This window comes from Molossus molossus, unplaced genomic scaffold (genome assembly GCF_014108415.1).
Source record: "Molossus molossus isolate mMolMol1 unplaced genomic scaffold, mMolMol1.p scaffold_m16_p_4, whole genome shotgun sequence".
NCBI lineage: Eukaryota > Metazoa > Chordata > Mammalia > Chiroptera > Molossidae > Molossus > Molossus molossus.
Genome location: NW_023425377.1, coordinates 388,306 through 404,330, shown reverse-complemented (window position 1 = coordinate 404,330; position 16,025 = coordinate 388,306). Strand labels below are relative to the sequence as shown.

Below are 16,025 nucleotides of genomic sequence, written 5' to 3'. Positions count from 1 at the left end.
GGTGGACAGCGGGGAGTACTCGGAAGTTCATTATTATTAAGGACTTGCGGTGTTTACTTCCCACGAGGACAACCGCAAATTCACTTTTGCCCGCCCTGTGCTCCTAAGGGACATCCGGGTTGGCGGGAACGTTGAGCTCCCGAAGGCCCAGGATGGACACGTTGTTTGGAGATCATCTCCTTCCCATGACCCCATGACCCCCCGGGTGCCCTGGCGGTCGGCCTGTGAGGCGGGACAGACGCACTCAGGAAGGAACCCAGCCCAGCGGTCCCTCCCCCGGCCCAGGCCCAAGGGCAGACACAAAGCCACTGACAAAAGAAATACGGTTTATTATTCATTTGAAATATCACATGCACTTTTAAAAATTAAAACTCTTTATTTAAACATTTCGATAGCATCTTATCAGTTTGGTGGCAGCAACAGCAGCACTACCAGACATATTTGGAAAAGCATTTACAAAAATACACTGCACAAAGTCCTATCTTGCTTCTTTAAAAATAAATTAATATTCAAAATATTTCCACCCCAACTCCCAAATTTAGTTTTATATAGGAAATTCTTATATATTTATCCTGTAATATAGGACACATCTGTATACATTTTATCCAACCGAACTGCATAGTTTCAATTCTGAGTGGAGAAGAGCTACCTAGTTTTGAGGACTGCTGAGCAATATACACAGAACTCCAGGAAACCTGTCAGCACCGTCGTTTTGTCTTTTTCTGAAAATATGACATTTATGATACACCAGGAAACTGCCTTAACCCAATAAAACTTAAATAATTTTAAGGTAAAACATCTTAACACCTGAAGTGCCTTGTGGATATCTCATTTATAAAGTCTGCTTATTTAAATAGTCTCAATATTAAATACTAATCGTAGCCACAGTGAGTCTCACAGGAACGGAAGGGGATGGCCACAGCCTTCAGAGGAGCAGACCCCAGCCCCAGCCGTGCACGTGCTGCGTGAGAACAAACGGTTCGACGGGCCTGCCATGCGGGACACTCCCGGACCCGTCACGGGTAAAGCAGTTCTGATCACCTGGAGCAGTTAGTGTTTACTTTCCAAAGAAACCCTGAAGAGCTCGTGGTTCCTGTTCACACCGTGAAGCGGAAACTCCAGGGCGACCCCAATGGGATGAGCCCAGTGGAGACCTGAGAACTCCCTTTAGTTGTGTTTACACCCAGACCATCCCCTTCCCCAGCAGACCCACTTCACCCCCGAGAAGTGAAGTGCCCCGTGTTCCGAGTGTGAGCACAGAGTGCTGATGGAAAATCTCAGTGGAGCAAACTAAGAAGAAAAACACATTTTCATCATCTGCCCACCTGGTGACGTAAAGTAACTACCAGTGCTGAGTAAAGGAAAGGAGTTCAGGACTGAAATTTGGTGACACTGATTTTTCCCTGAAAAGATAAACTATCTCTCTGCCCCCAAAGTCTGTGAGGAGGGCCAGTGAACGGCTGTGTGAGAACTTCAAGAACACGTCGAGCCTCTTAGCTTCATCTGCTTTGTTCCTGACATCAAGAAAATATGAATATAAACAGCTTTTTAAAAACAAATCCCCGAAACAAAGTAAGTGTCTTAGTGAACATACATTCAGATGAACATTGCCGACCCGTTGCTAACGGATCTGTGAAACCTAGCACTCGACACGCAGCTTCCTACGGACAGAACATCAGTGGGCATCACAGCCTTTATTGCTCCAATCCCCATGTCCTGCTGCTGGCCGTCGGCAACGCTTATTCACAGGTGACGTGTCCTGTTCCCTGTGCCCTCATCACGAGGGGAGGGCCAGTATATACAAAATGTACAACAGCGGTGAGCAGCACCCTACTTGGCGGGCTCTCCGTGCACTCGGAACCGATAGAGGCAGGTGTACTCTGGGTGGCCCCAGTTGGAGAGAATCCGAAGCTCCACTATTTGGAAGGGTCTTTCAGGTCTTTCCTGAGAGCAAAGGGGAGAGAAAAGCCTTCAGCTTTTTCACACCGACACTCCCGAGCCCGACCCCTGCCCAACCGCGCTGTTTTTAAGAGAAGTAGCCGAACTGGAATGGACGTTTTTCGCGACGTACTAGGTCGCCTAACAGCACACACAGCTCAGGTGAAACTGACTATTCCAGCACGGGAGGCGCTTGTGGGGAGCAAGACACACACCAAAAAGGCTCCCTCAGGAAGTCAGGAGCTCAGCTTCCCTCTTCCCAGGGGTCGACCTCAGCACCTCTGACAGGTCTGCTGCTGGCTGCAGGGGCCCGGGAACGGGCCAGCGTGGGCGCAGGTGCTTACCGGGACAGGGAACATCTGGAGTGACTCCCCATCTTGGTCGAACACAAACTGTCCCAGCAGCTGTCCTTCTTCTTGATACTCATTTTCTAGTCCCTGAAACCAAAACCAGATTTCCACCTGACCGGCTTAACCGCTGCTCCCCAGTGTGAGAGGGGGAATCAGTTTCCGTCGCCATGGCGATAGGGCCTCTGGAAGGCCCCACCCGCACTCAGTCCAGGGAGGGCTTCCTGCAGCCCCATAGGCCCTGAGGGAGGCGCTCCTCCCACCGCTGAGACAAGGAGATGGGCTGAACGCTGGCGCGAACTCCATGGACAGAAAGCAGAGGGTGGGTAGGTGCCAGGGGAGCTACTGTTTATGAGGGGTGGGGGCCTCAGTGTGGGAAGATACAAGGCTGGTTCTGGGTGGTGCTGGGGATGGCCACGCGGCAATGTGAGCGTGCTCACGGCCCTGGACTGCACACGTGGTAATCGGAGGTGACACATTATGCCGTGTGTCCCGCCCAGTGAGGAGGCACAGCAACCTCGCTTTGCTGTCCTCTGCAGACCGTGTGTGTTTTAAAGACCGAGGTTTGTGGGAACCCTGTGTCCAGCGCATCCAGAGACCCATTTTTCCAACCACATATGCTCACTTCATGTCTGTGTGTCGCATGTGGGTAATTCTCACAATATTCCAAACGTTTCCTTATATACAGAGGTCTGTGATCAGTGGTTATTTTGGGGTACCACAAACCACACCATTTAAGATGGTGAACTTAACTAGTAAATGTGTATGCTGACTCCTCCTCCAACTGCCTCCCCATCTCCTCGGGCTCCTTGTTCCCCGAGACACACCTCCACTGGGCCAATGATTATCCCTAATAGTCGCCTGTCTCGCTTTAAATCAAAAGCTGGAGATGATCAGGCTCGGTGAGGAAGGCATGTCAAAAGCTGAGATGGGCCCAAAGCTGGGCCCGGCCAGCAGCCAGGCTGTGAGCACGGAGAGGCTGGCGGAGGGAACCGCGAGTGCTGCCTGGTGCACACGAGGGGAAGACGAGGAACGTCTCCCTGCTGGCGTGCAGACGGCTGGACTGGTCTGGGTAGAGCCCAGGCCTAACCCAGAGCAGGGCCCTCTCTCCTCGACTTGGTGGAAGCTGAGGGCTGAGGAAGCTGGCAGAGGCCGGTCACGAGGTTCGAGGGGAGAGGCGCCTCCAAGGGGAGGCCGCACGTTCTCCAGAAGACCTGGCTAAGGCGACTCATGGAGGTGACACTCAGGCACAGCCTCGGGCAGGAAAACAGCCTGCGCTGGAGGAAGCGCCATCTAGGCTTCCCCAGCCAGGTCAGGGCGGGCTTCGAGCTTCCAGGGCAGGCTGACTCCTGCGGGGCTCACGCAGCTGTGACTTCCAGCTGAAGCCCGTGCTCACTGACCACCCGAAACCCCAAGCCTTGAGCATATGCTCGGTGCCCTGTCTGCGTCTGCAGGGCTAGAGCCGAGCCTGGACCGCAGCTCACCTGAAAAGGTTAAGCCCAGTGCTGACACCTACTGGTCAGAAAAAAGGGCTCCTTTCAAAGTATCGCTGCTCCCTGACAACGCCCCTGGTCCGCAGCGCTGAGGGCTCCGGTGTTCTCGTGCTGACACAGCGCCCACTCGGCAGCCATGGGTCAAGGCTTGATCTCAACTCTCAAGGCTTGTTATTTAAGAAACACTCCGTAAGGCTGTGGCTGCCACAGACACGATTCCTCTGACGGACCTGGGCAGAGCCACTGGGAAACTCTGCAGAAGACTTGCATAGTCAGGGGAGGAGGCCAAAATGCAACACAGAGGAGGTGGAAGGAGGCAATCCCAGCCCTTGTGGCTTCTCTGCAGGCTCCAGACCTCTGGAGGGAGCAGCTGTGGGGGTGCGGGGACAGGCTGCGGGGGCGTGGGGACAGCTGCGGGTACGCGGGGACGGCTGCGGGGGCGCGGGGACAGCAGGAAAACCAGAGTCAGAAGCGGAGCCTGAAGGTGGGGCTGCCTGGCTGCAAACTCATGATGGGACTTGAAGGGTCGAGGGGCCAACAAAGGAGCTTCCGGACGTGGAATCTCCCTGGCAAAGACGCTGCCAAGATTGTTGAGAGAGCAGCACAGGCCCTTGACTATCACAGCCGAGTCCACAGACAGGGCAGCGGCAGCGGCTCCGGTCTGGAAAGATCCACTGAGGGGAAACGTCGTTGATAGCACCGCGCACCCCAGGGATCATCCCGGAAAGAGTTGGCCCCGCAGCGAGCTACACAGGGCTGTATTTTAAGAAACTGCCACAGCCTGGCCAGCGCGGCTCAGTGGGCTGAACGTTGTCCCGTGGACTGAGGGTCCTGGTTTGATTCCCAGTAGGGGACATGCCCGGTAGGGGGCGAGCAGAAGGCAGCTTTCCGCTCTCACATCGATGTCTCTCGCTCTCCCTGTCCCTCTCTCCAGAACTCAGTAAAATCATATTTTGTTTTTATTTATTTTTTTTATCCTCACCCGAGGACATTTTTCCTTTTTGTTCTGATAGAGTGGGAGAGAGAGAGAAACATTGATGTGAAAGGGACACATCGAGTGGCTGCCCCCTGCTCGAACAACCAGGGCCGGGGACAAACTGCAACTAAGGTACGTGCCCTTAGTGGGAACCGAACCCGGGTCTCTCTAGACCGCAGGTTGACGCTCTAACCGCTGAGCCAAACCGGCCAGGGCTGAAGCAGAGATTTTTAATGACTCAAGTGGAAAGGGACTGGGGGGAGAAGGGACAGTGGTGGAAATGCCAACAACCTACAAGGAGCGATGAAGCGACCCTTGGACGCTCACACTCGGAGCAGTGAGGGCTGCCCGAGCGTCCAGTCCGAGGACGTGACTAAAGCCTTCCGGCTCGGACGCCAAGCCGTGCAGCAGAGGACAGCAGAGGGGCAGCTGCGCATGGGCTCTGTGCTGTGATGTGTGCAGCATTCACTACCCCGGGAAGATGGGGTTTCTGAAGTAGGGATAACATCTTATGAAGTGTTATCTCGACTGTATTCTTCTTTTTTTTAAATCCTCACCTGAAGACATTTTTCCATATTTTGTTCAGATAGAGTGGGAGGGAGAGAAAGGAAGAGAGACAGAGAGAAAGATCGACGTGAAAGGGACACATATCAAGTGGCTGCCGCCCACACAACCCAACCGGGGCCGGGGACAAACTGTAACCGAGGCATGTGCCCTGAGCGGAAACCGAACCCGGGTCTCTCTGGACTGCGGGCCGACGCTCCAACTGCTGAGCCAAACTGGCCAGGGCTCAACTGTATTCTTTAAAGATAGAAAGGAGACAGAAACACGCCACCACAGTAGTGGTGACGTCTCTGGGTCCTGGGATTCCAGGTGGTCCAACTTCCCCACCTCTTCCTGAAGATCCCACGTCACAGTTGTCAGAACTGCCTTTACCGAATGGTCAAGCGCCGTACACAGACCAGACCCAGTCCACACCCCGAGAAGCGCCCTCCCGGGAGCCCGACCTGCCACCCCGTGTCCACAGGCAGGACGGACAAGGGCAGCTGCACACCACAAACACACGTGAGCTGTCCACTCGCAGCGTCTTTGGGAACCCCAGTGGGGTGGGAAGGGGGCCGAGCACACTCACGTAGACAGAGAACTCCTTGGGCGCGCTGGTGATGTTGCCCGTGGGCGACAGCGTCTTCGGTATGTGCTCCAGAGTGAAGCTGGTGGGGCGGATCTCCATAGACAGCCGGACCACGAGGAAGCCCTGGGAGCCTCGGAAGGCCCAGCAGTTGCCCGGGTACATGTCGGGCTGGGGAAAGGCAGAACATCGGCTGAGCTGAGCAGGCTCTCAGCTGCTCACGCGACAGAAGCAGCAGGAGAGAAAAGGCTACAGCACCAGAATGAAAGCGTTCAATGATAAAGACTAAATATAAATAAAAACACGAGCCCTGGCCGGCTTGGCTCAGCGGTTAGAGCATTGGCCTGCGGTCCGGAGAGACCCGGGTTCAGGTCCCGCTAAGGGCATGTACCTCGGTTGCAGTTTGTCCCCGGCCCTGGTTGGTCGTGCGGGTGGCAGCCACTCGATGTGTCCCTTCACATCGATGTTTCTCTCTCTCTCTGTTCCTCTCTCTCCCTCCCGCTCTATCTGAACAAAAAATGGAAAAATGTCCTCAGGTGAGGATGATAAAAAATAACCCACAGCCCTGGCTGGTTTGGCTCAGCAGTTAAGAGCGTCGGCCTGCGGTCTGGAGGGACCCGGGTTCGGTTCCCGCTGGGGGCACGTGCTTCGGTTGCGGTTTGTCCCCGACCCTGGTTGGTCGTGCGGGTGGCGGCCACTCGATGTGTCCCTTCACGTCGATGTTTCTCTCTCTCTCTCACTTCCTCTCTAAAAAAAAAAAAACAACCCACAAACTTTTACATGGTGAAAAAGTCACCATAACAAAATCAAGACAAACTAAGGAAAAGGGTCTGCAACTTATCCATACGTGAGTCCTATCACAGAGCACCAGGACCTCAGAGAACAATGGGCAAGACGCAGACATGCAAGGAGGCCCCTCGCACGGGACAGGAGACCTGTCTGCACGGCAGGCTCACCGTGGCTCACCAGACAGACCACCTGCACCCGAAGGCGAACACCCTGTGGTGGACGCTGTGGCCAGCGCGGGCTCACAGGCCGCACGAGCCCAGGAAGCCTGACCCCGGCAGTACTGACTCTGACCCATATTCCCACCCAATCCCTGAGGTGCTGGCAAAGGGACAAGTTGACGGGCACAGGACACGGGGACCTTTCCCAGCGGCGAAGGAGCCCACGGCCCAGGCCGTGCTGACCACTACCCGCTTTCTGTGCGGCGGGGGGAGGGCAGGACAGAACGAGGCAGAGGACAGTCACTCCCGCCCTTCCTGCATTCAGCTCCAAGGTCACTCCTCTGCCTGCCCTGGGAGGAGAGACCCGGGCCCTTAAATACTCCCCGCTGCCACCCCAAGGAGTGGCCCCCAAGGACCACGCTCCGTTTCCCGGCAGCCCCCCGGCTGCTCTGTGGCCAAGGCCTCTCGAGAGGCCCCGGAGGGTGGATTTCTGGGGGTTCCACCAGTGTGGCAGCATCCAGTGCCCTACGCTGTGCCTTCTCCCAGAAGGGGGGCTCTAAGCCCAGGGTGGCCCCCGCCTGGCCCGAGGGCAGGAGCTCTTCTGCTGCTCCTGGTGCCTGCTGGGCACCCTGTCCACCAGCAGCCCGCCTGCGGGACCCGCTGCAGCCAGCAGTCCTCACGCTCCTTCCCGGTCAGGGGGCCGGCTCTCCCTGCTCACACGCCTACCAGGACACGATGGCTGTGTGCCCGAGGCCATGCAGAGCCCACTCGGCGAGTGAGGGCCCTGTGGGCTGAGGTGACGGCGGGGGCGGGGCCGGCACATCAGACCCGCTGGGCACCAGAACAAGGTAATTTAGGGCAGTGCCAGTTTAGGGACACCAACCTCATGCTCAACTTACTCCCAAACCTTGCAGATTGAGCTGTGGTTTCAAGGGAAAGGTTTGCTACCATGGATATTTTACATAAAAAGATTACTTGAATTTTCTTCCCAAAACATTAGCGTAGGGCGGCAATCTAATCTTGAGGTCAAATAAGTGTATCAGTGTCAATTCCTTCACCCTCCAGTGCTGTGAGTCTGTGACCCGTGCCTGAGGGAGGCCCCGGGAGGCAGCGCCACCCGACAGGCAGGGGCCCTGTGCAGCCTGCAGGGCTCACCCCTAAGACTGAGCGGCACAGCGACTGAGGCCTCTCACACCGGACAGGACAGGCCGGGCCGGCATCCGGCAGTCTTGGGGAGAAGGGGCTGGGGGCGGGCGGTGCTGGTTTCACGTGTCCGCTGGGGACCTGACGGAGCTGGACATGGAGCACTGCCCCCCCCCTGCGTGCACCTCACACCTACGGCAAAGCTCGAGAACGTCAGGAGCTGGTCGCACGGGCACCTGCACGGGCCAGCCTCACCTGGATCACCACGCGGGGGGACTGGGAGAAGTACCACAGCGGGATGCCGAACAGGCTGATCAGGGCCGTCTTGGTCTCGTACGTCTCCGAACAGCGAGTGCTCAGGATGCTGCCACCTTAAAGCACAGGCGGGCTGTGTCAGCGCCTGAGGCTCCCACCCCGAAACCCCGCTGCCACCTCAGGTCCCGAGCGGTCCGAACTTCCAGTTTGGAACGGACACAGATGCTCCCACTTCAGGACCAACCCCACCCTCAGTTCTGCTTCTTGCAGACCCCGTGTGGGGAGTGTGGCTGCTTCCAGGTGTGCAGTGTCCCACACCCAGGTCCTCCTCCCACCCTGCCCTGGGACCCAGCCCACACCCAGGTCCTCCTCCCGCCCTGCCCTGCGACCCTGCCCACACCCAGGTCCTCCTCCCGCCCTGCCCTGCGACCCAGCCCACACCCAGAGGTCCTCACACCCCGCCCCGGCCGTTTCAGGTTCCACCCTCAGTTGGGGCGCACGCGGGAGGCAGCCAATCGATGTTTCTCTCTCATAGGGATCTTTTTCTCTCCCTCTACCCTCCATTCCTCTCCTTGTAAAAAAAATCAATAAAAACATATCCTCAGGTGAGAATAAAAACCCCACCCCACACGCAACACCTGTGAAAGGCAGTGACCGGAGGAGCTTCAACACTGCCCCATGCAGGAGCCAGCCAGCCCGGCGCTGTGCGAGCTGCTGGATATGGCGAGGTCCGGTGCTGCCCAGCCACAAGCCGTGCTAGGCTGCCTCTTGGACTTCTGGAAGCTCCAAGTCCCTGGCCGCCGACGGGCTGCACCCGCAAATAGGTGACCTCTTCAGTCGCCAAGGCCCCGACTCACCGCCTGACTCCAGGGCGAAGTCCACCATGCCCGTCTTGTCCTGGGAGTACAGCTTCAGAGCGTTGTTGACAATGACGCGAGCTTGCTGGATGGGGAAGACAAGGCTGCATGTTAACACCAGGGCAGGGGCCAGACGTCCAGTGAGAACACACTGTCCGGTAGCTCTATTTTGGGGTGACAGGCATGGAGATGTTTGGCAAACCTCAACTTCCATCCGCACCCCCACGGGGCCACTGGGGCCTGTTCACAGGGCTCACACCCCTCCCAGGCCCTGAGCCAGAAGCCCCTGGTGCGCGCAAGGGGACAGGGCAGTGCTGTGACCCGGTGTGACTGGGCCACTCTGTGTCATTTCAGAAGTTATGCGGCCACCAGGCAGCTGGGACCTTTGGGACAAGAAGTTCACAAAGTATGAAGTCCTCCCAAGGAGCAGCCTGGACCGTCCAAATGCTCCTTTGGGCACGACGGCCACTCTGCAGCCTGCCGTGAGCACCGCGTCCCCCACACCCCGCTCAGAAGCTCCACTGTCGCCCCCACCAGGAAACAGTTTCGTCCTCTACCCACCGCTTCGGTGATCCCCGCAGCGCCTTCCTCGGTCACCGCGGACAGGACGGCCTCGGCAGGGGGCAGCTGCTTCGTCACGGAGATGTGGTGGGTGATGTTCTGCAGGATCCGCAGCTCCCACTGGCGCAGCAGCCCCTGCAGGTCATCCTTGCTGACGAACTGCGCCGAGAGCCTGCGGAGCAGCCCGTCCAGAGCGCCGTCCTGCTGGTCGGCGGACAGCAGGAGTCTGACGGTCTCTCTGACCTGGGCTTCGACCTGGAGCAACCACGAGATCAGTGCGTCCGGTGTGGCTCTGCACCCATCACCCTGGACGCAGGAGTGTCGCCCACTCCTGAACATCCGCCACGTGAGCGCCACAGGCCCCCTCCACACCGAGGGGGGCCCTCCGGACACTGCAGATCGGAGCCGGGAGCAGAGACAGCACAGAGAGTGTCACTGGCCACGGAAGGAGCTCGGCCCGCCGCCCCCACCCCCGCATGTATGAAGGTCCACGGGTGAGGTGCAGAGATGGGGGAGCCTTGTCTTCCAGAAACAAACACTGAGACCGTCCCCAGGAGGTGGAGACAGCAGCCACAGCTCACCCCCGGAGCCAGTGCGCCCTGCCTGGCTCCGCTCCTGCCCACCCGCGGCCTGCACAGCTGCTCGTCTGCATCTGCCACCCAAGTGCGGGAGCTCTGGGCCGGTGCTGGCCCACACTGCCCGCGTCCGTCACCTCAGTCCCGCCCACTGCCGCCTGCCTGGCCCGTGGAGACCTCTGCGTGCAGTGCCTGCAGGAGGGCGGCGGGACCCCACGCTAACGAGGTGACTGCCAGAGGGGGCGCAGGGGAGTCAAACTTCTCATTACTTTGTTCTAAGTTTCTAAAATCTTCAAGTATAGTAATGTGAAGTTTTTAAAAGGAAATTAACACACTTAAGATATTGCCCTGGCTGGTTTGGCTCAGCAGTTAGAGCGTTGGCCTGTGGACCAAAGTCACGGGTTCGATTCTGGTCAAGGGCACATGCCTCGGTTGTGGTCTGTCCCCAGCTCTGGGCAGGGTGGTGGAGGAGGCAGCCAGTCGGGTCCCTCTCACGTCAGTGTTTCCCTTCCTCTCTCTCTCTCTCTCCCCCTCCCCCCCTCGGTCTATTTGAAGATAAACAGAAAAATACCCTTGGGTGAAGACTAAAAAAGTAAAAGTAAACTTAAAATATCAACTCGGACGTCCCTTCACTTTCCACGGCCACTGAGCGTGCGGTCGAGGTGCTTACTTTGCTGGGGACTTCGTGGGCCTTCTCACAGCTGCTCTTCAGGGGCTGCAGAGCTGACAGTTCCGACTGCAGGAGGCCCAGCTCGCGCTCCAGCTGCGTCACCACGGACAGCAGGTGCCGCTGCTGCTCGGCCCCGCTGGTGGGGTGGGTGGGACAACAGGCTCGGTGAACTCTGGTGGGGCCGTGGCACTGAGACACGTGGCACTGCCCGCCTGTCCCACGTGCACACGAGGCCCCGCTCACGCCCAGGCGGGTGCACCTGCCCGGCTCAGGACCGGTGGGAGCTCTGGAGCCGTTCAGCGTTCTCTGTCCTCACAGTGACAGAAGAGACCTCAGAGCTCAGGCAGTACTTGTCAGCGACCCTGACAACGCTGGGTGTGAACGACTCTCACAAACGAAAGGCGTTAATGAACTGAACGTGCACGGCTTAAGGGCCAGTTCTAACCAGGGTGTGCAGGGAGCATACAACGTGAGCCCTGCAGCATCACTGTGACACTCGCTCACAGGCAGGCAGTGCTGAGCACACCCCTGGGCAATCGCCCGCTGGCCTCCTGTCGCACATCGGACACACGTCCACGAAACGGCTGTGCACGGCACTGTCCTCCAGAGACAGGCACACGGCCGGACCCCAACGGCAGACCCAGAGCACACAGCCGCCTGGGGGCCTGGGGGCCTGGGCGCTCCAGCTCCGTAGGGCCCTGCTCGAGCCCAGGAATCACTAAGCTACCCAGGGTGAAGAGACGGGCTGTGTTCAGGGTCAGGACCGGGAAAGGGGTGGGTACAGAGGAAAGCACCAGGTGCAGGGAGCAGCCGGACCCCACACTCCAGGAAGTTGCCGAGGGTCCCGGCTGCCTGGATGGCACAGACACGGCTCAGAAGAGGTGGACGGACAGGCTGCAGCCTCAGTGCCAAGGGCTCCTTCACACAGCGGGTCTGACCACACGGCGAGGCTGACCTGCGACGCCCACGGTGCACAGAGCCCAGGCCCCTGAGCAGGACACGAGTCCCAGCTTCTCTGCGCCCAAGGGCACCGTGAGACAGACCCCTCTGTCCTCGGGAGGCGCCAAAGGTCACCCGGAAAGACACATAGCTGCGCCCGCAGAGCCCCTCACTCCAGGGGCACCCCACAACAGGAATGCTGGTGTATCTGAATTCTCCTACCTCTCTGTCCTCAGCTTGGTCTGCTCCAACTCCTTCTGGATGGCCTAGAAAGTACGAGAAACAATGTTCACATGCTTACGTGCTAACTTTTCATAAAATGACGCCCTTGGCTAACCACACACACGTGCACACAAACGCATGCACACACATGCTCACAGATGCCTAGGTAGGCTGCCCGGCTCTCCGGAGTGCAGCCTGCTGACTGGCAGGGGAGTATGTGTGCCCCCCAGCACTGGGTGGGGTGTGGCCCCAAGGCACAGTGTGAGGTGATGCTCCGGGACACAGCCCACACCCTGGGCAGCCACGCCCACAGCAAGCACAGGAGGAGGACACGGCGAATTCCCGCATGAAGAACAGACTGGGGACGGTCTGCTCAGAGCACGGCCCCAGATGCACAGCTGCACCTGGGCACAGGCCTCTTCTCGCAACCAGGTGAGGCCCAGCACCAAGACACCTCACCAACCAGTGAGCTGACTCGCCAGACCCCGAGGGGCTGTGCCCTCTGCCCTCTGCCTTTACCAACATGTGAGAGTCACGGACTTTCCCACCAGAAAACTCGTGTCTCTGGGAGGCTGTGTGACAAGCAAGAGGCACAGACTCAGATCGGCCCCTGGCCGCAGGCCTCCCCTCGCCAGACACTCGGAACCCGTGAGCTGGACACCCTCAGAGGCATCAAAGCGATAAAACAGAGGCACTCGGGGAACAAGCAGAAACGTGTCCTCAGTGCCACAGAGGACGGCAGCAAACACCTAAAGGGGGCCCTTCGAGGTCTAGGCTGTGGGAACACTGACCCTGTGGACGTCTTGTTAGGAAGGCTGCTGGGCCACACTGACCAGGAGGAATTACCTCAGACTTTTCAGCCAGTTTCCCAAGAACTGCTTCCAGGTGTGAGATGCGCAGTCCGTGCTCGTGGTGGAAGGTCTCCGAGTGGGCCTTGAAAGGAAGGTGAGTGAACAGAGGGCAGAGAGGTCAGCAGCAAATACACACAACTGGCAGGTCACCCTGCACAGAACACCCCAACATCAGGGCGCTGGTCACGAGCTGGCAGAGCCTCCAGGGGGCACCACCTGGACCAGGCCCCCGCTCCGACTGCGCAGTGGCCCCCGCAGCCAGAGCTCCGGCCGAGGACCCGAGCGTCATGACCCCGTCTGCCGGGCACCGCGGGACTCTGGGTAGCCAGAGGCCGACAGCGGCCGGGTCCTCCCTGCAACCCCTGCCCTGGGCCTGCGCACCCGCCTTGGCAAACTCAGGTCTATGAGCCACGTGTGACAGGTGGCGCACTCGAGCAGCGCTTGGGGGGACACCGCCCCGACGGCCAGGCAGTGAGCTGCTCTGTGTGGCTGCTCCGGGAAGAGCAGCTGGAACCACAGGTGCCCAGGCTGGCACGCGAGGGCAGCCGAGAGCTCGGGCAGGTCTGCTCAGCTCACCGAGCTGAGTTGGCCTCACAGTGAGTTTGCACAACGCCAGGTCACCGGTTCTTTTTGTTCTAAATGCCATTTGTTTTCTTTAAAAGACACACAAACTGCACCAGAGGCTGCCAGCTGGCCCCATCGCTGTGGGGTCTCCCTGCCCAGGGGGGGTGGGGTGCCTCAGCTGAGACATGGTGCAAGAGACTACGGTCTCCGGGACCTGCACTGCCCAGACGGGGAGGCAGTGCCGAGCGGCTGCTCCTCCATGTGGAGCCACAAGCCTCTGCACAGGCCTCATTTACTGGTATCGTCACGGGAAGAACTGTCTGCTCACTTTCCTCAGAACTGACGTTTATTTTCCCAAGTGCCAGAAGGATTTGATTCAGACATTTTGCAGGGACGGAATTTGGCAGCCGTGCTGAGAAGAAACAGCCAGGCTGATTTACCCTCCCAGCCTCTCCCATGCGCAGCTGTTACAGCAGCAGGAGAACAATCCTACCCATGCCAACTGGGTCCCATGGAAACATCCACATTTTGTACTGAGACCCAGCGAGGGCCATCCGGTGCTCAGAGCAGAGGTGGAGCCCTGCAGGGCCCTGCCGTCAGCGTGTGGCCATGCCTCAGGCACACCAGCGGCAGGGAGAGATCCATTTCTTTTTCAAATACTCAGCCTCTGCCAGGCGGGGGCAGACAGTGAGTTAAACACGCAACAGCGACCGTAGTTGCTGCTGGTGCGTCCCGGGGAAGAACAGGGTGGTGGGAACACCCTGGAGCGTGCACCTGGTCAGGGGGCACACAGGTGAGGGCAGGGACCTCATAGGGTCCGGCCTGCTGAGACGGCTTCACTGACAGCCCTCAGGCTGCTCCAGCTCGGCTGACTGGGCTCTATCTGGGGCCATGGGGAGCAGACCTGTGACGCTGGGAGCTGGGGGGGTGTGTGTGTGTCTGTGGTCACCTCTGGACTGTGGTGTGGACAGTGGGTGAGGAGTGGCTGAGACAGAGACACCAGGAGCAAAGCACATTTTAAAGATTTTAATCCAAAATCTCTGCATCAGATCCTTTTGGAACTTAAGAACACGAACACCGGTTCTGAGGGAAGGGGGCTGGCAGTCCTCTCCTGGAGAACAAACAGCTCTGCACGAACAGGCCTGGGCTCCACAAGGAAGAGTAGCCCCCGCTGCACCCCCTGTTGCTCCCCCAGCTCCCCCAGCCCACTCCCAGCCCACCTGCGGCACCCACTCTGGGGAGGCCCACATGGCAGCTCCCGGTGCCAGGAAACGGACCGCCTCAACACGCACTGCCTGTGACCAGGGCTCGCGCGCACCGCCCCGCCCTCCCGTGCCCGGTCCCAGCCTCACCTCGGAGCCCGGCAGCCCACGGGCACCGATGTCCTTCAGGTGCTGCCCCACCACGCTCTGCACCAAGGACGACAGCCCCGCGCCGCCCTGGTCCAGCCGGTCCACCCGCACTTGCAGTGTCTGGAGCGAAGCAGTCAGTTCGCTCAGCTTCTGGTCGCGGCTCTGGCACTGTCCCCACAGAGAGGCCACCTGCCTTTCCACCGCACTCATCCGACTCCAGGGAGGGGCCTCGGCAATGCCCTAGGACGGGAAGACATTCTCACAGCAGTGCCGACGAGCCCGAAACCGGCATCAAGTAACCTGTGCAGGGTCAAAGCCAGAACCGAACGTGCCGGCAGAACGCCAACGATGTGGCGCAGACACGTCAGGAGTGGCCTCTCCAGGGGGTGGGCTGCGGTGGCTTCACCTCCCTACACTCCCTACGTTCTCAAAGCAACGAGTGCTTTTCTCCCAGTTAAATCGACTGAATTACGAGTTAAGTTCAAAGAAGTGTCGTTTCCACCATTTCAGAGCTTGATGTTTAAAACTACTTCCTAATGGTGCTAACTGAACGACCCTGCTCAAGTGTGAAGACTGTTCTCAGGAGCAGACCTGCCAAGAAGAGCTTCCCAACCGGTACCTCTGGAGGCTGGTTCAGGGGAGAAGTGTCCGGTGCGAACATGTCTTTGGGGTCATCGACCCTCTGGGTTCTGAGTGTGTGAGTCCAGCTGAGCACGGGCAGCAGGGAGAGGAAGCCACTGCCCTGGCCCCACAAGGAAAGGCCGGCCCCTAGAGGGAGAGAAGGCAGCTGAGGCGGCGCCCACAGCACGCACACCCACCCTCAGGCCCACACCCGTCAGCACGCGTGTCGTCGGAGGCACAGTCATGTCCCACTTACCGAGTAAAAGTAACAGCGGGATGAGGAAGATTAAAAACTTGCAAATATTTCGAAGGCACCTGGGAATAAAACAAAACACGTTCTCATGGAAGAAGCACAAGGCAGGCCCCTCCTGTACATCCCCTCCCCCCTCTGTAAAATCCACAAAGGAAAAAAAAATTAGAACAACAACAACAAGAAAACTGATCGGCCACCTCCTGCACGTCCCCGTGGGGGATCGGGCCCACAACCTGGGCATGCGCCCCAACCGGGAATTGACCCGTGGACTGAGAGGTCAACACTCAACCACTGAGCCACGGCGGTTGGGCCAGAACAGCCCCCACTGTAAA

The 16,025-nt window shown here is 58.7% G+C and overlaps 1 protein-coding gene across 6 annotated transcripts in view; it reads right to left on the bottom strand.

The window, feature by feature from the left end:
- Positions 1-356: 356 nt before the first annotated feature.
- Positions 357-16,025, bottom strand: part of SUN1 (Sad1 and UNC84 domain containing 1) — a 29,009-nt gene continuing 13,340 nt past the window's right edge. For all 6 annotated transcript variants that reach the window (XM_036281964.1, XM_036281966.1, XM_036281965.1 and 3 more), the window contains 12 exons: positions 15,697-15,755; positions 15,439-15,587; positions 14,820-15,059; positions 12,899-12,985; positions 12,053-12,096; positions 10,892-11,027; positions 9,647-9,901; positions 9,086-9,170; positions 8,229-8,344; positions 5,887-6,054; positions 2,283-2,375; positions 357-1,944 (listed from right to left, as the gene is read on the bottom strand). In XM_036281964.1, coding sequence (XP_036137857.1) covers positions 1,831-1,944; positions 2,283-2,375; positions 5,887-6,054; positions 8,229-8,344; positions 9,086-9,170; positions 9,647-9,901; positions 10,892-11,027; positions 12,053-12,096; positions 12,899-12,985; positions 14,820-15,059; positions 15,439-15,587; positions 15,697-15,755 — 1,546 coding nt within the window. In that variant the 3' untranslated portion in view covers positions 357-1,830. The remainder of the gene's footprint in view (positions 1,945-2,282; positions 2,376-5,886; positions 6,055-8,228; positions 8,345-9,085; positions 9,171-9,646; positions 9,902-10,891; positions 11,028-12,052; positions 12,097-12,898; positions 12,986-14,819; positions 15,060-15,438; positions 15,588-15,696; positions 15,756-16,025) is intronic.